General features: G+C 39.5%; 1 protein-coding gene across 3 annotated transcripts in view; it reads left to right on the top strand.

Moving 5' to 3' along the window:
* Positions 1-25,725, top strand: part of LOC150083773 (uncharacterized) — a 158,132-nt gene that overhangs the window by 57,127 nt on the left and 75,280 nt on the right. For all 3 annotated transcript variants that reach the window (XM_090377479.1, XM_090377481.1, XM_090377480.1), the window contains 2 exons: positions 13,534-13,661; positions 25,565-25,624. In XM_090377479.1, coding sequence (XP_090233605.1) covers positions 13,534-13,661; positions 25,565-25,624 — 188 coding nt within the window. The remainder of the gene's footprint in view (positions 1-13,533; positions 13,662-25,564; positions 25,625-25,725) is intronic.

The raw sequence follows: 25,725 nt of genomic DNA, 5'->3' as shown, positions 1-25,725 counted from the left end.
CAAAGGGCCCCTGATGCACTCCATGTAGACTATCATTACTTCAGAGAAGTAGGCCAGATAGTAGATGGCATAAGACTGGCTGGACCTGACACAATTGCTTAAGCTTTCTGTGTTGGGCCCAAAAGAATTAAAAATTGTTGAATGAGAGCATAGGGAGATAATTAGAGAGGGGAAAAGGGATCGTTGTAGTGAAGACAGCTGACTGAAATAAGTAACCAGAGGTCAGATGAAATGGGGAAAGTATAGAAGGGGGAAGACAGTATACCCAGAGTAAAGGTCATAGGCAAACATACTGTCCTATGAGGTGTCCTGTGCTTGGTTGGCACTAGCAATGTCAGCAAGAATACACAGTGCATGGATTCCTCATCGCAGAGCAATGTCATTTCCAAGAGTCAAAGTCCGTTACTAGATCATCTAATCACATGGTGAAAGTGTTGTAATCAGTTCCAGGGAAAGTCCACATTTACAGGAAGTTATAAGCTGGCATCTGTATTTGCATTGTTGGTATTGATATCATTTCTCAGTGATGTCCTTCGATGGAGAAAGGCACCCTGGACAAAGCATTAGCATTAGTCTGTAATCAGGTCACAAAGGAAATTAGGCAGGCGAAGGCAGATTACAAGAAATCTTTGGCAAAAGATGCTAAGAAAAACAGCAAGGATTTCTTTACTTATATAAACTCTAAAATGAAGTGGATGAATCTGATTGGTCCACTTGATATCGATGGTTCGACTGTTGATGATCCTGCTCAGATAGCAAACAAACTGAATGAGTATTTTGCATCTACATTCACACATGAGGAGTTATTAAGGTTTGAAAATGGCAGTAGGTTATCAAATTGTAGCAGGGTGCTTAATGATTTTGTAATAACTGAGAGTAAAGTGGAGGAGAAATTGTTGAAGTTAAACATAAGAAAGGTACCTGGGGTGGATGGGATCTATCCAGTTATATTAAAGGAGCTGGCAAAGCAACTAAGCAAACCCTTAGCCATAATTATGAGAGTCCTTGGACTCAGGGGAAGTCCCCACGGAATGGAGATTTGCAAATGTATCCCCAATTCACAAAGGGGGATTGAAGGGAGACACGAGTAATTACAGACCAGTTAGTTTAACTTCTGTTCCGGGTAAAATAATGGAGTCATTGGTTAAAGATGCATTGCAGGATCATCTAGACAAGACTGCAGCAATAATTCAGACACAGCATGGGTTTGTTAAGGGAGAGTCTTGTATGACAAATTTGATAAGATATTATGATGTGGTTACAAAGAAACTGGATGCAAAAAATAAATTTTTATATCATATATTTGGATTTCAGGAAAGCTTTTGACACTTGCGCATGGAAGACTAATGTACAAATTGGAGCAGAATGGTATTAAGGGTACGTTGCTACAATGGATAAAAGGATGGTTGAGTGGGAAAAGACAGAGGGTGGTAATTAATGGGTGCTGCTCTTCGGGGACTAATGTTATTAGTGGAGTCCCACAGGGTTCGGTCTTGGGTCCTCTGTTGTTTTGTCTATTTATCAATGATATTGATGAAGGTATATCAGGCTTAGTGTCGAAGTTTGCAGATGATACAAAGGTTGGCAGGGTTGTTAATGACAGTAATGGTAGTGTGCTACTGCAACACGATCTAGATAATTTGGGCAGATTGGCTAAGAAGTGGCAACTGAAGTTTAACCTTGACAAATGCAAAGTACCGCATATGGGTAGAAGTAACCCCAGAGAAACGTACCAACCGTGTGGTACTACACTTAAGGTGGTAGAAAATGAAAAAGACCTGGGAGTAATTGTGCAGTCAGATATGAAGTTTTCTGAGTAATGCAGATAGGCTGCCAGGGCAGATCATGGGGTTTTATCAATGATATATAGGAATTTTGCTAGCAGGGAAAAGGAGGTGATTGTCCCTCTGTATAAGGCAATGGTCAGGCCACGTCTTGAGTACTGCATAAAGGTCTGGAGGCCTCATTTCAGGAAGGATGTAGATTTGCTTGAGCATGTACAGAGAAGGGCAACAAGATTGGTGAGGGGAATGAAGAGATCCTCTTACCAAGAGAGGCTTAAGTTCTGCAAATTGCAGTGGCTGGAGACTAGGCACCTGCACGGTGATCTGATTGAGGTGTATAAGGCCTTGAATGGATTGAGCACGCTGAATTCTGATGGGATTCTTCCACTTGTTCAGATTATGAACCTAAGGGGGCATAAATTCAAATTAAGAAAAGATAGAGGTAGAATAAATGTGCAGAAATATGCCTTTAGCCAGTGGGTGGTTAATTGCTGGAACAAACTTCTGTCTGTCGTGGAAGTTGATAGGTTAAATAAATTTAAGGAGGAACTGGACAGGTGTGGGGGGAATGGTGTGATTTTATTTTTTTTATTTTTTTGGCTGATGCTGCATAAGCTCGTACACTTGCTTTCTTGCATCACATGCCACTACCAATACTATTACTACTAGTAGTAAAGGCACATGATGAAAGAAAGCAAGATTATGTAGCATCAGCCAAAAAATCTTCTAATTTCACCTATCCACTCGCTCCAAATGTTTCTCTACTTCTGCCTTGAATCTATTTAAGCTATCAACTTCTACAATGATGGAAGTTTCTTCCAGAAATCAACCACACCCTGGCTAAAAGCAAACTTCCGCACCTACAATTGGTTCTGCAGCGATGGGATACACTTAAATAGAGGTGTGTTACACACACCTACTCTCATTTTTTCTTTCCCAGTGCTTATGTCACATCAGACAGACTCAACATTGCATTGTCCACCAACGTCAATTGGATGTACTTCTTTAGATTTTGTGTTTCTTAACTAACAGCATAACCCCTCCTCCCTTCCTGTCCTGTCTATCCTTTCTGTACACATTCTACTCCCCAAATTCGAATTCTGTACTGCTTATACCTGTGTGACACCACGTCTCTGATATCCCAACAATATCTGCCTTTGATGTCTTGACTAGCACTTCAAGCTCATCACAGTTATTAACTATACTCCTAGCATTGGTGTACATGCAAGTATACATATGCACCTGTTTCTACTCTTAGTTACCCTAACAAAGCCCGTGTATTTATTTGTTCCACTATGACTCCCAACAGTCCTGGAAATCTCCATTGCTTTGTTTTCCATGCTGCTTCTCATTCTAATAGAAGCAGTGCAGGAATCACTTTTGCCTCTGCCTGCAGCCACTGTTAACCTTTTAGTATCCCCCCAAGCTAGCAGTTTTCCAACCCACCTAACCCTGCCTCGATAGCATCAACAAATATTCTTGCACCCTTTCCATTTAAGTGTACCCCATCCCTGTAGAAACACTCTCTCCTGTCAACAAGCACAGACCAGGCTGAAAAAAGTTCTACACCCTTGAGCCTTGCACAATCTCTCCCTTGCCAAATTAATCGACAAGGCTCTCATCTTATACTCCCTCGTATCGTGTTTGGGCAGAATTGTAGACACTTTAAAATTCAACCCTAATTCACGCCTTTTTTTCAACAGTGACCTGTACTTGTTATGTAATTCCACCGATCTCCTACTCTTAATATCATTAGTGCCAACATGTAAAACAGTATCGCCTTTTGTGCCCTTAGAAGATGATATCTGCTCTACAACGTCATCAACTTTTGCTCCTAGCAGACATGCCCTATTTATATATATATATAATGTTAAAATTATTACTTTCTTACCCATTGTTGTTCCAGCTTCTTGCTGGGTTGATAAGGAAACTAGTTTTCACATTTAGCTCTCTCTCTCTCTCTTCTCTCCTTTCTTCCCCCCCTCTCTCTCTCCAGCTCCTTCATCTGACATCTCCACATCACTATTAGTTCATCTCACCATCTTCTTGACCCTCCTCTTCATTTTTTTACCCTCCATTTCTACATCCTCTTTGTTGGTCTGTAACCTTCCACTGTTCTCTTTTTGTGTCCAAACCACCTCATTCTGTTTGCATCAAACTTTTCTTGTAATTTTTCTTCCACTTTCTCCCTAATGGTTTCTTATTCTGTCTCTCCTAGTCTTTCCACAACCTCTCTCAAACACATCATTTCCATTTGTTGTATTCTGTTGATAACCTTCTTCCACACTACCAATGATTCTGATCCATAGGTTATTATTAGTACATAATACAATGGTTAGAGTACCATATTATACATTTCAGGTATCTCCCATCTCCAAACTAGATCTTTTACATAGTTATAAACATTTATCCTTGATCCTGCTGTTCTGCTCATCTCTTTATCAGTTCAACCCTCCCTCTTTTTCTACTAATGCTCCCTAAATATCTAAAATTATTCACTTCTATCTTCTTTCCTTCAATAAAGCTCCTAATCCCCTCTTCTCCTTCTTTTATCATCAGTCTCAGTACATTACTCTTCATGTCTAAATTATCTCTTTGTTTCCTCCCAGCTTTCTACTTATTCTTGTACCTTTCTCTATTCTCCTTAAATCAATAAATCATCAGCAAATATCAATCATTTATTTTTTTTCTATTGCATTCCTTTTCTCCATAATATTTGCAATATAATCCATTACAGGTATGAATATTATAGGTGAGATGGCACTCCCTTGTCTTAATCCATTATAAATTTTTAATACTCTCTCTCTATGAATATCTTCCCTACTCCTTGTTTCCTTAACAATTCGCACACCTCCCCCCCCCTCTCTGGGAGGTCATTGTTGTCTGTCTATGTACTTAGTCACACGTTTACTGCTCCTGATTTTTGCTTTTAAAAATTAGTCTTAACAATGAGTTTCTTTTAAACATATACCAACGGATTCCTCGTCGTGTGGACTATCCTGGGAGTAAGTTTATTTTTGATTTTTTGGGTTCTCCACTGGGATATTTTTGTTATTTATCTGGTGCTATTGTCTATGGGTCTGGTCACCACGCCACCTAAGACATAGCATTGGAGAGTGTGGCCACTCTATCTTTGGCCACCACAAAAGTATGTAGGCTACCTTGACTGGGGGGGGGTTCCCTTTTTGTGTGCTGACAGTGTCTAGATTTTTTTGTGACTTGAGCATACTTGAACATTCCAGCAACTCTGCTGACCTAAAAATTCTCACCAGGTCTTCTCTCACTGACCTTCCTCGCCATTTCCACTGTGCCACAACTGATTTTATCCTCCCCACTTCCACAAACTTTCCGGGGCTGACTTTCAACTTCTCCCCTTTCCTGACCCAAATTGATGCACAAACTTGTACTTGTTCACATCTTGCAGCTCCTGAGGAGGACTTTACACTCGTATAGCTTGCATCCCACTAAACCAGAGAGCCCCTCAAATCTGGAATCCTAGGGAAATGGAGGAGAACGGAATGGAAGAAACAGAGAGATTGGTGTTCTAAGCACAATTGAGGACACCCCACCAACACAAAGGACACAAACAAACTCTACCGAAGAACAGAGGAGACCAAGGACCCAAAATCTGTCACGAAAAGGAAAAATAAAAAATTGACAGTACCGAAATCTGATCGGGAAACCCAGAGTACAAGTGACACCAAGGAACCAAATGATCACGTGAGAGGGAGCCATCCTGGACCTGACACTCCTAGAGGAAACTGTGCAAGAGCAGACACTCCTATTGGCTATGGCCCTCAAAAATATAATGAAGGAGAATAGCAGTAGGAGCTCTTCATCCATCCGTGCAAAGATAATCCTGCAATGGAATAAGCGGGAGACCATCCTAATGAACACACACATACAAATTACCAGAGAGCAATGGCAACCCTACATGCAGATGGCAGCAATCAAATGCTACAGCATGCCCCATCATATGCTCAAGTGCTGAGGAATACTCCCACAGAAACACTGAGAACAGGGAAGGCCCCAGAAGCCAAAAATAAAACACTTCTGCCAATGCCCAATATAGTCATTTTAAGATCAACAAGGGAAGAAACAAGTACAAGCGAGGAAATCAAAAAAAAAGTAATAGAAAATCTCAGAGAAGAATTTGGAGCCACGAGAATAAAAGCCATAAGAAAGACAAGAAATCCAGGGATAGTAATAGAGATGGAGAGTAAGGAAGAAGCAGAAGGAATTATGACAAACTCCAAGATCCCCACACTGGGCCTTACAGCAGACACCCTGAAGAGAAAAAGACCCTCGGTGATTATCTTCACATGGACTAGGATATGACTCCTGAACTGCTGACAGAGTTGATCTACAGGAAGAATCTAAAAAGTGCACTCCCAGATCGGGATGGGAAAGTGCTGGTTATCCCAAAATACAAAACCAGAGTAAAGAACAGCAGCAACTGTAATTGGGTCGTAGAGCTTGTCCCTGAGGCTTGGCTAATCCTATGAACACAGAGTACCATCTATGTGGAGTGGAGCAGTCATAGGCATAGAGAGCATGTGGCAATAATAAAGTGCTACAGGTGCTGCAAGTATGGCCACAACTCCCATACCTGCAATCAGAAAGAAGCTACGTGTGGCCACTGCTCAGAGAAAAAGATCCCACATGCATCAATTGCAAATCCTTGAGATTGGCTCACCGTTTAAAGAGTATATTCCAACAACGAATTGATTATGGAGACATAAGAAATATAATTACGGAGTTCTAAGGATACACCAGATCAATGGGTACCGCACCAGTGCAATGACTGACCAGGTGTGCACAAAGCTGATAAAGAAAATGCCGACATCATCCTTATCCAGGAGTCCTATACACACACAAAGCAGGTCAGGGAATTCCCAATGAGTTATAAAATTATCCAGAGTGACAAGGATACCCCGTGGGCAGAAGTGGTAGTGAGGAATCTGGAAATAGCGGCAACCAAATTACCACAGCTCTGTACACCTTGGGCTGCCTGTGCCCATATAATCAGCTTAGTTGGGAGCTTCTACGCAATTGCATTATACCGCAGACCTGGTGTGCAAATCGACTTTGCTATCACGTATCTCCAATCTGTTCAGACAACCCTAGCAGGACAAAGAATAATTGTAGGAGCAGAAGGAATGCAGAACTGGAATTTGGGGAGTACAATGTCTACAGAAAGGATAGACAGGATAGGAAGGGAGGAGGGGTTATGCTATTAGTTAAAAAACACATAAAATCCAAGGAAGTGAAGCCAGTCGACATCGCTGGACAGTGCAGCGTCGAGTCAGTTTGGTGTGACATAAGCATTGGGAGATCAAAATTGAGAGTAGGAGTGTGCTATAGGCCTAATGACTCTGATGAGTATAATAAGAAACTGTTCGGAGAAATAGAGTGGGCCAGTAAATCAGAGAGTCTTATAATGGGGGATTTTAATTTCCCAGATATTGACTGGAATTTGGGGGCTGGTCACTCACACAGCAGCAAGGCTTTTGTGGATTTATTGGGTGATTGTTTTCTACATCAGCATGTTCGGGAGGCAACTAGAGGGAGTAATACTCTTGATTTGATTATCAGTAGTGATTCTTCATGCATTAAGAATCTGCAGATAAATGAACCACTAGGTGGCAGTGATCACAGTGTTCTGAAGTGGGAGTTACTCAAAGAGGTAACTACCATTAGGGGTAAAGGGAAGGGGTATTGCTTTCGTAAAGGCGACTACAATGGACTGAGACAGTATTTAAATTCTATACAGTGGGATCAACTGATGATATTACCAAGAGCAAATTCAAAATGGGAAGCATTCAAAGAATTTATCTTGGAAGCTACTAGGCTTTACTGCCAACTAAGAAATATTGTTCAAGGTTTAGGCCTAAATGGATGTCAGATGAACTAATGAGGCATATGGCAGAGAAGAAAAATGCATGGGATACATACCAATTAACACGTGACACAGACGCCTATGATAGATACAAGTTGATCTGTAACCAAGTTACAAAGGAGGTTAGGCAGGCGAAGGCAGATTACGAGAGATCCTTGGCAAGGGATGCGAAGAAAAACAGCAAAGAGTTCTTTACTTATGTAAACTCTAGAAGGAAGGGGATGAATCAGATTGGTCCACTTGATATCGATGGGTCAACTGTTGATGACCCTGCTTAGGTAGCCAACAAACTAAATGAATATTTTGCATCGACATTCACACATGAACATTCTGGCATTCCCCTCGCTGGAGTTATTCAGCGAGGGGAATGCCAGAGGTGTATTCAACTCTAGCAGTAAGCTAGAGAATCTTGTAATAACTGAGAGCAAAGTGGAGGAGAAATTGTTGAAGATAAACACAAGAAAGGCACCTGGGGTGGATGGGATCTATCCAGTTATATTAAAGGAGGCAGCAAAGGAAGTAAGCAAACCCTTAGCCATAATTATGAGAGCTTCCTTGGACTCAGGGGAGGTACCCAAGGACTGGAGATGTGCAAATGTGACCCCAATTCACAAAGGAGGATCAAAGGCTTACACAAGTAATCATAGACCTGTGAGTTTAACTTCTGTTCCCGGAAAATTAATGGAGGCACTGGTTAAAGAAGCACTGCAGGATCATCTAGACAAGACTTCAGTTATAGCTAGGACACAGCATGGTTTTGTTAAGGGGAAGTCTTGCCTGACCAATTTGATTGGATACTATGATGCAGTCACAAAAGAACTGGATGCAGGGAATAACTTTGATATTATATACTTGGATCTTAGAAAGGCTTTTGATACTGTTGCACATGGAAGACTGCTGCACAAATTGGAGTAGTGTGGCATTGGAGGCAAATTGCTGCTATGGATAAAGGGGTGGTTGAGGGGGAGAAGACAGAGAGTGGTAATCAATGGACACTGCTCATCGTGGACTAATGTTATTAGTGGAGTCCCTCAGGGTTCAGTATTGGGTCCTTTATTGTTTTCTGTATTTATAAATGATATTGATGATGGTATATCAGGCTTAATGTCCAAGTTTGCAGACGATACGAAGGTTGGCAGGGTTGTCAAGGACACTACTGACACTATGCTGCTGCAACAGGATTTGGAAAGGTTGAGCAGATGGGCTTTGAGGTGGCAAATGAAGTTTAACAGTAACAAATGTAAAGTACTACATATGGGAAACAGCAACCCCAGAGCAACATATCAACTCTTGGTACTACACTGACAGTAGTAGAGAATGAAAGGGACCTGGGGGTGGTTGTGCAGGCAGATATGAAGTTCTCTGAGCAGTGCAGATGGGCTGCAAGAGTAGCTCATGGTGTATTGTCAATGATATATAGGAATTTTTCTAGCAGGGATAAGGAGGTGATTATTCCCTTGTATAAGGCAATGGTCAGGCCACACCTAGAGTATTGTATACAGGCCTGGAGGCCTCATTTCAAGAAGGATGTAGAGCTGCTGGAACGAGTACAGAGAAGGGAAACAAGATTGGTGAATGGGACAAAGGGGTGCTCTTACGAAGAAAGGCTTAAGTTTTGCGAATTACAGTGTCTGGAAACTAGGCACCAGCGAGGTGATCTGATAGAGGTGTACAAAGCCTTGAATGGTTTGAGCATGCTCAATGCTGATGGGATTCTTCCTGTTGCTCAGAATAATCACCTGAGAGGGCATAAATTGAAATTGAGGAAAGACAGATGTAGGATAGATGTGCGGAAATTTGCCTTTAGCCAGCGGGTGGTTGGTAGGTGGAACAGACTTCCATCCCTTGTCGTGGAAGTTGATAGCCTAAATAAGTTTAAGGCTCAGCTGGACAGGTATTTCGAACGAACAGAGGGGTGAAGTGGAAGTGGGTTTTTTTTTTTTATTTGGCTGATGCTGCATAAGCTTGCTTTCTTGCATCAAATGCCTCTGCTAATGCTAATGTAAACTGCCGCTCCCCTGTTTGGCACAGTGCTACACTCGACCGCCATGGAACCAGAAACCAGAAAAGGCTAAAGGAGTTCTGGCTAATTCAGTCCTCACAGTCAAAAACCAACCATTTAGCCTGCCAACCTTCTGCAATACTTTGTGGGAAGCCACAATTGATATCATCCTGGCCACAAGGAATATTGAAGCCAGCATTTTTGGCTGATGCTGCATAAGCTTGCTTTCTTGCATCAAATGCCTCTACTAATGCTAATAACCAATCCGACAGTGCAAAATGTCTGGACCACATCAGATCACCATACAATAACCTACCAAATCAGAAGATCAATGACAAAAACAACTACAAATAGACAATTGGCAAACAGATTCACCATCCAAAAGGCAGACTGAGAACTCTTCAGAGTACAACTGACCATCAAGGTGCAAAAAACGCTAAGGAGCTGGCTGGATGGGGATGGACAGTGAGATGAAAAACCTGGATACACTCCTGGAGAAAATCACCACTATCATAACTGGAGCAGTGAAAACAGCAATGAAGAGGAAAACCCCCTCATTCGGGGTCATGCTCTTGTGGACTAAAGAATTGCAAAGATTGAGAAAACAGGTCCAGACAAAGCGGAAGGAATTCCAAAGAGCCTAACATATACACCCTACAGAATTGGGCAGAAACACACGTTAAAGATTTAACCAACCGAGAAAAACTCAGTATTACTAAAAGGCTCTTTAAATATCAGACCTCCATAGCCAGGTGGGCAGGAGTGGCAGTGCGTAGCACACGCTTCTTGATTAGACCAGGGTTCAAGCCCATGACCATCAAATACGGAGGATGCGGAAAGGTCAGGGAATGACCACCGCATATCCTCGGAGCAATATGGCCTTAGTTGCTAATGCTCCTAAGAACCAAATGACAACAACAAATATCAGACGATCACCACAAATAAAGATTGTGAGATCCACCATTAAACTAGCAAAGCAAATAAAGTATCTAGGTATTATCCTGGATTGAATCCTGTCCTTTACACCTCACCTACCTGTGTGAGAGAGAGAGAGAGAGAGAGAGAGAGAGAGAGAGAGAGAGAGAGAGAGAGAGAGACTGAGGAACTACACATCACTTGTAGTAAGAGTATCTTGGAGGGACTGAGGACTCAACAGGAAGACTCTGTCCTTGTATTATAAAACAATATTCATCCCAGCGATCACCTACAGATAACCAGTCTGGTTCAGGAAGGCCAGAACTGCAGTCAACAGAAGACACTATCCTAAGAAACATACTACTAACTATAACCAGGGCCTGCAAAACAGTGAGCACCCATGCTCTGCAGGTCCTGGCGGGAGCTGGACCTCAAGGTGACTAGATGCAGACTTGTATTTATTATCCTAGGATATACCTACCTCCATCTATGACCACCCTGGACCTAACCAACAGCTGGATGACAGAGAAACAAAGAATGGTGCCTCACATGTTGCAGATTTGGCAGCACAGATGGATGGGAGATGTTGCCAAAGGGTCAGGTTACAAGAAGCTTCATACCAATAGTCGCAAAAATGTACCTAAAAGTGCCCTTGTGGTTCTATCTGGGGCTAAATACAACCTTCCCCCTGACGGCACGGCCCATTTAAAGCAAAACTGAATTCACTTGGAATAATAGAAGAGTCCACATGTACCTGTGGAGAACTTGAAACCTGGCAGCATATTATGCATGACTGTGAATGCTATGAAGAACACAGAAGTAGACTTATAACTGAGATGCAATACTTGCCAAAAAATGAAGAGCACTGTCTCCTGGATTCAGAAGATGAATACAAAGCCCTTAGCCAATTTGCACTTGATGCCTTCAACAGAAATAGCCATCTGCAACGAATTGATAAACACAATAAATAATAAATAATGTCAAACTGATAATGAACATCAACACCGAGGAAATGACAGCAAAACACTAAGGACAAATGCAAAAATGGGCAGATCTTTACGGCTTAACATGCACCAGAATAAATGGAGTACCAATATATGGTGTTACTGAAACAGCATCGATCTAGGAACCAATCAGAGTGGCACCAGCCAGGATGTGGTTGCTCCCAGGATGAACCTACACCAGATAGGACCCACACACCTAGAAGAGGACTACGTGCCACCAACGAGTGAGCATTGGACTGCACTTGTTGGCGGGCACTGCAAATTGCCACCATGGCAAACTGGGAGGGGTTCCTTGCTACACTTTCTTCCTCATCCCTGGTGGGGGAGGGGACAGTTTGTCCCCTCCATGCCATCCCTTCTTTTCCATCTAGTGGGGCATGGGCATGCCTCGCTGATATACCTGGGGTCACCTTCTCTATTGACCCCATATTTATTTCTTTTCCCCCAGCCTTTCGCCTCCCTTCCCTGCTCTTCCTATATTGCCAGTGAAAAGCGAATGCCCCACACAGCAAAAAATTTAAAATGCCAAACTCAACACTTGGAACCTCTTTCGGCATAACTATATTCTAGCATTTACCCCCCTCCCCACCCTTTTTATATATATATATTTAGGTCCTAGCCACTGAAATTTCAGGAAATTAGGTGGCAGGACTTAAAAATACTGGTGTACCTGGTCTGCCTTCACGGGGCCAAGTGTGGGCAACGCTGGGCCTTAGCAGGGGTCCAGTGACTTAATGGCCAGATGAACAACAGAACAGAACACTACATATATCCATTATCCATACACTTTTAAATCACTGGCCTTGACAGGGTACTGTTCTACACCTACAATGAAGGGAGATGGGAGAATCCCTAGTGCCTTTAGACACTAAATACACTTTACGCTTTTATCTCTCTATGCTGTCACATGCATTTTCTATATATATAAAAAAAAAAAGCCATGCCCAAATCCCTTCCATGCTGATGTTTTCACAACAAAAATTAGGTCTGTGATCAATCTATATAGGAAGCCATTTTGCTCTTCCCTTATCTCACTTTCAACCTTTTCTCCTACTCTCCTCTCCACTATTCTTTTGTACACTTTCCCTATGTAATTAGTCAGAGTAATCCTCCATAATTCTCACACTTCTTTGTCTACACTGACTTGTGCATTAAAATTCTCTAACAATTTCATATTTTTCCTTCATATACTCTATCTCTTTCTCAAATGTAACCTTATCTTTCTTTACTTTCACATCCTGTTTGTGATGTATTCACTTGCAGAATGTTGATCCCTTTCTGTCCCACCATCTTGATCCAAACCATCCTGCCATTTAGTTCCTCCACAACTCTCTCCTCCCATTACAGATTAACTACTATACCCACTCCTTTCCCCTCTCCCATTTCCCAACTATTAAAGTTTATAATTCTCTCACAGATCTTTCTATCCTTTAACCCTCCACTTTATAAACCCAACATATCTAGTCTACTCACCACCATTACGCTACTAACTTCCTTGCGCCTCCGTAGCCAGGTGGGCAGGAGCAGCAGTGCGTAGCACACACTTCTTGATTAGACTGGGTTCGAGCCCATGAGCCACCAAATATGGAGGATGCGGAAAGGTCAGGGAATGACCACCGCATATCTCGGAGTAATATGGCCTTAGTTGCTAATGCTCCTAAAAACCAAATAACAACAACTAACTTCCTTGTAGAAAAATTATGATATGAAATTATTAAATTAATTAAATCTTTATTGTGGCACAGTAAAATGACATTTTACATCCAACAGCCAGTGGTTTTACATCATAATGTTAAATAATGTTAGTATTATTATTATAAATTATAATGTCAAGTTTTTATTAGTTTTATAAACAAAAATTTTAAATAATTAAATAAATAATTTTGTATACAAATTGCATATGAAAGTGAATTATTGCAATCCACATAGTTCTAAAAGAAGGAATGCTGACCAGTCTAATTAAGCTATTAGAGCATCCAGGTACTGTTTCTCTGATGGCAATCAAGACTCTGAACTCCCTGGTGGATAGCCCTAATACATGTGCATTACTGTTTCAGGTAATCTTCAGAATGTTTATGGAACTTGATTAATTAATTGTAGACAGCTTGAAAGAATGCTGAATGCTTTTTTTAATTTATTTTCATCTGTGTCCTATTCCACTTGTGGAAAAGTGTTGTTTATTATAAAGGCAGTGGTTTTTAATCAGATATTTTATTTCTGTTAATTCTTATTTTTCATTTCTGGCCTATTTGTCTTCTGTTGAAATTTTATAATTAGTAATTAATCTTTTAATAGCTGTAAAGACTTCAGAATTATTTATTGAATCGAAGAGGAGACTTTTTATTCATGATGACCAATTCCTTATGTGCTCTTTTGCTCAAAAGTATACCTAAGTAATTAGATGCAATCTGTTGTACCATTCTCCACATCCAAATAGGAGCATGTTGAATATTTTTGATATATAGTCCACATATAAACACCACAGAGTTGCTCTCTGTCTCCCTATTACCTAAATTGCAACTGATATTAAATTATTCCTACAAATTTTGATCTTTGCCAGAAAATCACTTGAATTATTTGGTTTAGCACTATATGACCAGTGGCGAGCTATAGCGGGCTTGCGAGAGCCCATTGTTATTTTTTTTTGAAAATTTGCGAGCCCATTGTTGAGACGATCATTAATTTTACAAATGGAATCCCGAATGTAATTATTGAGTATCCAGAGCCGAAACTACGGTGGGGGCGAGCGGGGCCCCATTCCCAGCATTTTAATGATGCAATCGTTCTGTTCATTTTTGATTTAATTACAGTAGGACCTCTGTTTAACAAACTTCTATATAGCGAATTTTTTTGATTCCCCTTGGTAATTACATTTAAAATAGTTTCCGTTGAACGAAGAAAATTTCCACGTAATGAACGGTTCAGGAGAGACAACTTTGTATGTATTGTTCTCACTTTAGGCAATTTAGGTAATTAGAAAGTGCAAATTAAGGGTGAAAGGGATTACCGTTTCACAATGTTACTGCTGTCCGTGAAACCTCTGCAGTCACATACCGAGAAGTCGTGCTAGTCAATATGCTTCCCCTATCCAGTCAGAGGATTAAGATTCTCGACACAGGTTATAGCCTCTGGTCAACATGTGTTGTGGTTCCCCTTTACTCCGAAAAACGGGCATGTTTTTCAGAGAAGTGAATGATCCATGCCTTCCAGTAAATTTCTCCTTTCTATGTTTACATGGTTACAATAGCTGAATATCCATGTGATTCTGACATTTTGCACTGTATTCAAAGAACTAGTGAGAGAGTAGCAACGTAGAGGGGGGAGTGGGGAAACTCAGATATTATATAAACTTTACGAAAATGAAATGTTGGCAGATTTTGAAACTTTGTCGAGCCTTGCACTGTGTACAAAATGTTCTAAAATATAATGGCATACAGGCAATAATTGAAAAAAAAAAAAAAAAAAAAACTATCACCAACCTCCAAAATACTAGCGCAAATTAAGGATGATTGCTAAAGAACTTGATGTGGAAACTATAAAGATCGGTCGTGTGTTCGGGCCACAATGAGCAACTTTAACTTGCGGACAGCAATTGTGGGTTAGAGGAATTATCAGTTAGAGGAGTTCTTCAGTATCACTACTGACACAGGTTGAGAAACAGTCAATGCTAAGTAATTAAGATCATAAAAAAATGTTTGTTTTTTTTTTTCTCCTTACAGCATAGAATAGGCAATGGAGATTTATAAGAGTGCTGGGAGTCATAGTGGAACAAATAAATACATGGGCTGTGTTAGGGTAACTAAGAGTAGAAACAGGTGCATGTAAACTTGTGTGTACACCAATGCTAGGAGTATAGTTAATAAATTTGATGAGTGTGAAGTGTTAGTCAAGACATCAAAGGCAGATATTGTTGGGATATCACGGACGGAGTGTCACACAGACATAAACAGTGCAAAATTGAAATTTGGTGAGTACAATGTGTACAGAAAGGATAGACAGGACAGGAAGGGAGGAGGGATTATCCTGTTAGTTCAGAAACACATAAAATCTAAGGAAGTGCATTCAATTGATGTTGGTGGACAATGCAATGTTAAGTCTGTTTGGTGTGACATAAGCACTGGGAAAGGAAAAATGAGAGTAGGTGTGTGTTAAGGCCTATTGAATCTGATGAGTATAATGAGAGAATTGTGCAGAGAAACAGGATTGGCCAGTAAATCAGAATGTCTTATAATGGGGGATTTTTACTTTCCAAATATTGACTAGAACTTGTTGGTTGGTCACTCGCACACTAGCAAGACTTTTGTGGATTTATTGGATGACTGTTTTCTACAGTAACATGTTCAAGAGACAACCAGAGGGAGTAATACTCTTGATCTGATTATCAGCAGTGATTATTCGTGCAGTAAGAATTTGCAGATAAAGGAACCACCGGGTGATAGTGATCACAATGTATTGAGGTGGGAATTATTTAAAGATGTAACTACCATCAAGGCTAAAGGGAAAGGCTATTGCTTTCCTAAAGGTGACTACAGAGGTCTCAGACAGTTTTTAAATTCTATACAGTGGGATCAACTGATAATGTTACCAACGTTGAATTCAAGGTTTAGGCCTAAATGGATGTCAGATGAACTAATGAAGCTCGTGGCAGAGAAGAAAATGTATGGGATGCATATAAAGTATCAGGTGACACAGAAGCCTATGGCAGATATAAACTAGTCTGTAATCAAGTCAGAAAGAAGGTTAGGCAGGCAAAGGCAGATTACGAGAAATCCTTGGCAAAGGATGCAAAGAAAAACAGCAAAGAGTTCTTTACTTATGTAAACTCTATCTAGAAGGAAAGGGATGAATCAGATTGGACCACTTAACATAGATGGGTTGACCGTTGATGATCATGCTCAGGTAGCTGATAAACGTAATGAATATTTTGCATCTACATTCACACATGAGGAGTTATTCAAAGAGGGGAGTGCCAGAAGTTTATCAAATTCTAACAGGGAGCTAAGTGATTTTGTAATAATTGGGAGCAAAGTGTAGGAGAAATTGTTGAAGTTAAACATAAAAAAGGCAACTGGGGTGGATGGGATCTATCCAGTTATATTAAAGGAGGCCGCAAAGGAAGTAAGCAAACCCTTAGCCATAATTATGAGAGCTTCCTTTGACTCAGGGGTGGTCCCCATGGACTGGAGGTATTCAAAAGTATCACCAATTCACAAAGGGGGTTCAAAAGGTGACACATGTAACTATACACCTGTTAGTTTAACTTGTGTTCCGTGGAAAATAATGGAATCACTGGGTTTTTGTTTTGTTTTTTATTGTATGATGTGGCAATACATGAAGGAATCAGTTTTTTCCTGCTTCCTTCGTGTATCGTGGCCGTCAGATCCAACCGGATAGTGCGGTACCATTGTGATATCCAAGCCCAGGGCAGGATTCAAATCCGTGACCATTGGGTTGCCAGGCAGGCACTTTACCCACTCGGCTAACCCGGTCGGCAATCACTGGGTAAAGAAGCATTGCAGGATCATCTAGACAAGACTGCAGTAATAGTTAAAACTCAACATGGGTTTGTTAAACGGAGGTCTTGTCTGCCCAATTTGATTGGATACTATGATATGGTTACAAAGGAACTGGATGCAAAAAATAATTTTGATATCATATGCTTGGATTTCAGGAAAGCTTTTGGTACTGTTGCACATGGAAGACTGCTGTACAAATTGGAGAGATATGGCATTAAGGGTAAGTTGCTACAATGGATAAAGGGATGGTTCAGTGGGAAATGACAGAGAGTGGTAATCAATGGACACTGCTCTTCATAGACAAATGATATTAGTGGAGTTTCTCAGGGTTCGGTGTTGGGCCCATTATTGTTCTGTATATTTATCAATGATATTGATGAAGTTATATCAGGTTTAATGTCCAAGTTTGCAGATGATACAAAGATTGGCAGGGTTGTTAACGACAGTAAAGACAGTATGCTACTCCAACTGGATCTAGATAAGTTGGGCAAATGGGCTGAGAAGTGGAAACTGAAGTTTAACATTGACAAATGCAAAGTACTGCATATGGGTAGCAATAACCAAAGAGAAATGTACCAACTGTGTGATACTACACTCAGGGAAATGGAAAGTGAAAAAGACCTGGGGGTAATTGTGCAGTCGAATATTAAATTCGCTGAGCAGTGCAGATGGGCTGCTAGGGCAGGTCAATGGAGTCTTGTCAATGATATATAGGAATTTTGCTAGCAGGGACAGGGAGGTGATTATCCCGTTATACAAGGCAATGGTCAGGCCACACTAGAGTACTGTGTACAGATCTGGAGGCCTCATTTTAGGAAGGATGTAGAGTTGCTAGAACGAGTATACAAAGAAGGGCAACAAAATTGGTGAGGGGAAACAATGGGGTGCTCTTACCAAGAAAGGCTTAATTCTGCAAATTGCAGTGCCTGGTGAGTAGGCACCTGCGAGGTGATCTGATTGAGGTGTATAAGGCCTTGAATGGCTTGATGAGCAAGCTGAATGCTGATGTGATTCTTCCTCTTGCTCAGATTAAAAACCTGAGGTAGCACAGATTCAAATTGAGGAAAGACAGTTATAGAATAGATGTGCGGAAATTTGCCTTTAGCCAGCGGGTAGTTGATTGGTGGAACAGACTTCCATCTTTTGTTGTGGAATTTGATAGCCTAAATAAATTTAAGGCTGAGCTGGACAGGCAATTGGAATTGAATGGAGGGGTGAAATGGGACGGTTTTTTTTTTTTTTTTGGCTGATGCTGCATAAGCTTGCTTTCCTGCATCGTATGCCGCTACTAATGCTAATACAAATGAAGGATGGAAGTGTTTCTTCTGTCTTTTATTTTTTGCAATTGCAAATTCATACATGCATCTTATAAAGTTGCTTTATCTTACCAGTTTGCGCTATTTTGTATTGCTCTTTCATAAGATGACATCATTAAATCAGGCAGCAACAGGTTAATGGTAATTTCTCTTCTGACTTGCAAAAAAAAGCTCTCATTTGTCAATTAAAATTGATATTGAGTGAAAACAGTTTTTTTCCAGGTTGGAAAAGAAGGGATGAAAATGTTTTTCTGATTCATATATTTCTTTGGTTTGAGAGAGAAAAATTGTTTCAGTTGCAATGAATAATAATATGAGTCAAAAGCAACAAAATAAAATTGTCAAAAGCAACAAAATAAAATTGTCAAAGCACAGTTAAGCAGAAAAATTTTAAATTTATAAATTTACCTAAGTAAAACATTGAGTGTGGTTAAACAGTGTAAAATTATTCTAAATGGAGTTTTGATAAACATAAAATTAATCAATATACAAGAACTATTTTTAAAAATGTATAAAGCAGATATCTTTGTTATAAAAGATATTCCTCAAAATTATCAAGTATTTACATATATGTGCACATTAGCTTTATTTTTTGCAGCATGCTATAAGTAATTTGGATTACTTATTGAAAATTGTAGAATGGAGTTTCTCTTCTATGTTACCTTCCTTGAGTTTTTCTGCGAATTGAGGGAAAAAACACAATTTTTCCCTTTTTTGTAAATTTTTAATCTTTTTTATAATAAAGTGGACAAAATTTAAAGTAAAGAAAATAGAAGAATATTAATACGAAAGTAAATTATTGTTCAGCTTCATCAGATTGCTTGAAATAAATTCTTTGTTTTTTTTTATTTTATTTTTTTATTTATTTTTAATATACATTTTATGGTTTTGCTTTTACACATTATGCAAGGCCTTGATACTTTATTCTGCTGGAGTCTTGATTCCTTTTCTAAAACAGCAGTAATCTGCTTTCAGCTTTATGTTATCCCTTCCTGATATCTTCTTTCTATCTCCTTTATATCTTGGTGGAATCACTCAATTTGTTATTCATTGATACAGTCAAGCTTTTTCTGGAAAAAAAGAAATGAACCTTCAACCTCATCTTGCATCCTAATTTTTGAAATGAAATTTATTCACCATATTTCCAACAACATTTACATAACTGACATCTTTTTTGTTTTGTAAGAACTTTTTTTTTTTTTTTTTTTCCAGTTGTGGTCATTGTTTGTTCAAATTGCTCATCTGTGGCACAATGAAAATGCCTACTTCTCAATTCATGTTAGATAGAAATGGAAATTGCAGAGATAGTTAAGCAGTTAAACAATTGATTAATATTAATTGATTGGAAATGGAGTTAATAGAATATTTGGCCACAGGCTTTTTGAAATATCTGTGTCTGCATGTCCATTGCTTTGTTATATAATTCTCAACCTTCCCATTCATATTAACATGTTCACTGCCACCTAAACGTGAGAGTACTTGTTCAATGAGTTTTAAAAAAAAAACAACATTCTGTCATCCCCCAGAATTTCAAAAATTCATACATAATGGTTGAAAATTATAAAAAAATTTATTCGTGTACATAAACTAACGTCAACAGAAGCAAAAAACAAATAAAACTGTGTACCAAGTCTTTAAACAAAAGCCAAGCATTACTGCAAAGCATTCAGTCAGTGTGCCAACACTGAGTAGCTCTTAATTTCATGTGCCTTATGTTTACAGCACTTTTTGGTTGACTGCTAAAGAATGACTGCTCATATGCATTATGACTTGGCACTTGGGTGCATTTTCAATACAGATGTGCATTGCTCACATCACTTCTGGTGCCATTTTTATGCTTATATGTGTAAAGGCAGCAAACATGTTAAACATGTTATTTTAGTGTAACCTGATTGCTAAGCAAGCAATGCACATATAAATAACCTTCGGGTCTCCACAAAGAAGCTAATTATGTCTTTCATATTTAACTTTTTTAAGAAGTTTGAAGTTTTATGCTTCTTTAACAAGTCAGATTTGCAGTTGGAACTGAAACATTAATTTTTCTCTTATTAGAACACCTTTCATTCTAGTTTTGGAAAAATTGATGAGCAGTCTCTCTCTCGACTCACATAGGAGCTCCTAATGCAATCATCAAACTGGGAATATTTCTGCAATAAAAGTGAATCTTCTGGTGAAAAGTATGAAAAGAATGCCATGCAGGATCTGTACCAAGAAAATGTTCCTGCAGAGAATGTTTTAGCTTGGATTCTTGATTCCAGGATCTCTGCAGAAGATTTCAAAGACCCAGATCTGTCACTAAATCATTTACCTTGTTTTATGCAAACTGTTGCAGTTCACATTACATTCAGAATCTGTTGAGGAAATGGAATCAAAGTATGAAACGTCTCTGCCTTTTATGACACCTATGATCCCTGTTATTCCAAGTGTGACATACTTTATTTGGAGCCCATGACATCCAACACAAAAAAAGGATATCCACAATATTTATACCTTTGCTTATCTAAAGTGCAGGGCTGTAACACAGAAAATAATGAAGAAGAGAGGACATTTCATATATGAATCTACCAGTCATGTATGGACTTTTTATTAATAGCAATAGTGGCAAATGGTGCAAGAAAGCAAGCTTGGCGCCTCCGTAGCCAGGTGGGCAGGAGCAGCAGTGCGTAGCACACACTTCTTGATTAGACCGAGGTTCGAGCCCGTGACCACCAAATATGGAGGATGCGGAAAGGTCAGGGAATGACCACCGCATATCCCCGGAGCAATATTGCCTTAGTTGCTAATGCTCCTAAAAACCAAATAGCAAACACACACAGCAAGCTTATGGAGCAGTGTTTCTCAGCCTGTGTGCCACAAGTATGCTTAAAGTGTGCCACAGAAAATGCATATTAGAAAAAAATTAATAAATCAAAGTGTTATAATAAAAATTAATTCAAACAAAAAATTTGTTTATTTACACTGCGCTGCATGTTATTATTATTATTATTATTATTATTATTATTATTATCTGTTTATTTCTCTTACGAGACACCCATGGACAGCACATGGCTAGAGGGTGTGGTTACATTATATCAGTATTTACAAGCATATTTACATGAACTTATTTACAATATTTGGAGATGACAAAACACAGAATATGTGTTAATGGATTAATTGCGAATGGTTGTTAAATGCTAAATATTATTATATAAATTATTAAATTAGTCTTCTTATTATATTTGTACCTGCCGGTACACATTACCAAATATTTCTGTCCTATACATTTTGTCGGTACATAGTTTCTCTGCATCTATATTTAAATTATTAAAATAATTCACAGTATTTGCTGGGAAAAATCTCCCCAGAGAGTCCAATTGAGTCAGTTGGCACTTGAGACTTGGTTCTTCTCTGTTTATTCTCGGTCGTGTCATCCGAGGGCGATTCGCATGTGCGTTCCAGAATACAATGTGACATCATGTTTTGATTCCTAGTACTAGATCTATTCACCTATACTACACAAATAATAAATGTATATTACTAAATATACCCAACAGAAATAACTTCTCATTTGTGAATATATGAGTATTGTAGTGTGCCACAATATTTTAGCGTCTTTAAGAGTATGCCACAGCAACAAAAAGATTGAGAAACACTGTTATAGAGTATCAACTAAAAAAAAAAAAAAAAAAACTCCTGCATCACCCATCCATTCCCTCCAGTAATTTATCTAGTTCTTCCTTAAACTTTCTTGAATTCAAACTACCGGCTGGTTGAAGACAAACCTGCACACACCAATCCTGCAACCAACCCTTCCTCAATTTCAATTTATTCTCCCTCTTGTGTTGTCTGAGCAAGAGGAAGAATGCCATCAGCATTGAGCTTGCTCAATCCATTTAAAGCCCTAAGCATCTGAATCAGTTCACCTCACAGGTGTCTAGTGTCCGGATTCTATGATTTGTAGAACTGATGCTTTTTTGGAAAGGACACCCTTTCATTCCCTTCACCAATCTCGTTGCCCTTCTCTGCACCTGCCCCAACAGATCTACATCCTTTCTAAAATGAAACCTATATGCTGTACTCAAGATGCAGCTTAACCATTGCCTTCTACAATGGGATAATCACCTCTTTATTCCTGCTAGCAAAGTTATTGTGTATTACTGACAAAATCCCGATTGAACTGGCTTGGCAGCCTGACTACATTGTTCAGAAAACTTCATATCTGAATTGAACTGTTTATACCTTCATAATCTGAAACCCCTGTTATTCCAAGTGTGACATACTTTATTTGGAGCCCACGACATCCAACACAAAAAAGGATATCCACAATATCCTTTTTTGTGTTGGAGGTTGAGAAGATGAAAGAAGATACAGGTTGACTGTCACTAATCCGGCAGCATTGGGACCTGTGGGGTGCCGGATCACGGGTGGTTATTTTAGCACATACAGTTTACACAACAGCTAACCACCTCATCCTACCTTTAACATGTTGACTGCCAAGCTAGTTTAAGAAAAAAATTCCCCATGGGCCAAAAATGATTTGATTAGTAATCCTAAAATAAATATTGTAATATCAGCGTTGTCGTTTTTTCGCTTAAAATATCAAACAAAAAAAGTGTCTTTTTTTTGTGCCACACATGTGGCCCAGTAGGTTACTTTATTTCTTGAGAAGCCGTGTCGGCCAGATATGTGCAACGCTATTACGGCACACATATAAAAGTCGTTTGTGATCAGTTTATTGCATGCGTGGCAAGCGCTGCAATAAAATAAACTCTCAAACATTGCAATAAGTTTGTCAGTATTGTTAGAGATTTTGTTAAAACAAGTTCGTTAGCGCACTGTATTATCCATATTGTGTTGTGTTTTCTGCAAGTTTGTACAAATGCGTTGTAAAAAAAAAAAAATCTAAAAAAGGAATGGCTAAAAGAAAGTTACTAAAATAAGAGGAACTGAGAGAAATTGCTGAAATTTACAACTAAGAAGAGTTAAACTTCTCACAGACACACCGCTGTCAAATGTTTTCAGAAGTTCAACTTTATCTCTTATGGAGAATGTACAGTGTTTGCGCATTACACCACGAGAGGCACTTTATGCATTGGAACCATGGCTGGGGCTAAATGTGATCAAGTTATAATAATAAATGCAGAAAAACAAGTAGGAATGGCTTGCCAGTGTTTACAGTTTGAGCCAACAGCTGATGCTGCAACCAACACCACCAAAACAATAGCAGCAGGTTGTGCACCAACCCAGGAAATTTGAAATTACGTTCGCGGAAAATACGTCCAAATTAGTGGTGGAAACGGATTACCGGTGGCAGGATTAGTGATGGTTGACCTGTATTTGTTGACATTAGACTTAAACTTCTGTAGATATCAAAATGCTGGTAACCAAGTTTCATCCCATCTTTAACAAATTCTAACATGTTCTTTCTTTCACTTTATTAAAACAAAAGCAACTACAGATGTAGAAAAATTTGTCAGTCTTATTTAAGCAGCTTCTAGTTGCTGTACCTCACCTCAAATTGTTAAGCACAGAAAATGAAACACTGCTTTACTTGTATTCTATACAGAAAATGGTGCTTCCCAGTGATCAGCTGTCATCCATTTACTTAGTAGCTATGCATTCTCAACCCTTCTGTAAGGTTCAATGATTGCAGTCATACTAGGAAATTAGTAACCAATAATTGCTATCCTTATAATAATAAAAATACATCATTTTTGCATATTTTATCCAAAAACATGAAAAAAATAACTTTCTTAAAAACATCTATATGTAATTGAGAAAAAGGGATTTTTCATTTTTGATCTCAGCATACATGAATTACTGGGAAACTAGCCAAACCTAAAAACTATTGTAGGCTTGTATTACTGATATTTATTTGTGTTTTGCCATTTCTGTTTTGAATTAAAAGTGCTATCTTTAACCACACATTTTATTATTCTTTTTTATACACTGATGAGCCAAAACATTATGACTAGCGAGTCGTTATGCAAATCGAAGCAATTGCAGGTGAACTATGGCATGGGTCGAGACACGGTATAAAAAACACCTGATACTGAGCTCCATTAATCAGTGTTACTCTTGTTCTTCAGATGGGAAAGGCAGCGGACTTAAGCAAGTTTGACAAAGGCCAAATTGTAATGGCCAGACAACTAGGTCAGAGCATATCCGAAACAGCACGGCTGATGGGGTGCTAATGGTCAACCGTGGTTAGTACCTACCAAAAGTGGTCCGAGGAGGGGGACCCCATGAAATGCCAGAAAAGTGTTGGACGACCATGGCTCATCAATGCTCAAGGTGAGCGAAGGCTTTCCTGGATGGCACAACTTACCGGTAATTGGAATGCTGGTGACGGGAGTAATGTGCCACAACACAGAGTACATCGAACCCTGCTGAAAATGGGTCTGCATAGCCACAGGCTGCTCCGAGTGCCCATGCTAACCACGGTTCACTGGTGACAGCGCTTACAATGGGCATGTGAGCATCGAAACTGGACCTTGAGTTGATTGGAAGAAGGTTGTCTGGTCCAATGAATCACATTTCCTGTTGCACTTTGTGGACCACCTGATACGTTTGCATCGTTTACCTGGGGAAGTGATGGTGCCTGGATGCACCGTGGGATGAAAACAAGCCGGTGGCGGCATTGTCATGCTTTGGGCGATGTTCTGCTGGGATACCCTGGGTCCAGTCATCCATGTGCCAGGCACTCTGACATCTATCACCTACCTAAACATCATTGCTGATCAGGTACACCCTTTAGTGGCAACAGTCTTCCTCTCTGGCAGTGCCGTCTTTCAGCAGGATAATGTGGCATGCCACACTGCCTGGATTGTTCGATACTAGTTTGCTGAACATAACAACTTCCAGGTATTGCCCTGGCCTCTAGATTCAACAGACATCATTCCCATCGAGCATCTGTGGTTTGTGTTGTAACAGCAACTCTGATCTGCTGGTTACATGTTGTTACCAGATACCACAAGACACAATTAGAAATCTTGTAGCATCCATGCCTTGGTGGTTGCGAGCTGTTTTGGCTGCATGTGGAGAACCAACATCATATTAGGTAGGTGATATGATGTTTTGGCTCATCGGTGTATATAGTTCAAATAGTAAAGGCATTGCTTGTTATATAACCCTATTAATGTTTTACAGAATGATTTCATCCTCACATCAAAGCTTCTTTTGGCATTGAAACCTGATGCAGATGAATTGGTGCGTACCTATATTCTCATTCTTTAAAAGAAATGTTTTAAATAATTTAAATTGTTTCACTTAATTTTAAAAATTAAGTTTATTAACAGGCTTCTAAGTTG

The sequence above is a fragment of the Mastigoproctus giganteus genome, chromosome 7 (genome assembly GCF_048544385.1).
Source record: "Mastigoproctus giganteus isolate SK-2022 chromosome 7, ASM4854438v1, whole genome shotgun sequence".
NCBI lineage: Eukaryota > Metazoa > Arthropoda > Arachnida > Uropygi > Thelyphonidae > Mastigoproctus > Mastigoproctus giganteus.
Note: the sequence above shows the minus strand (reverse complement) of the source record. Positions and strands in the feature narration are given on the sequence as shown.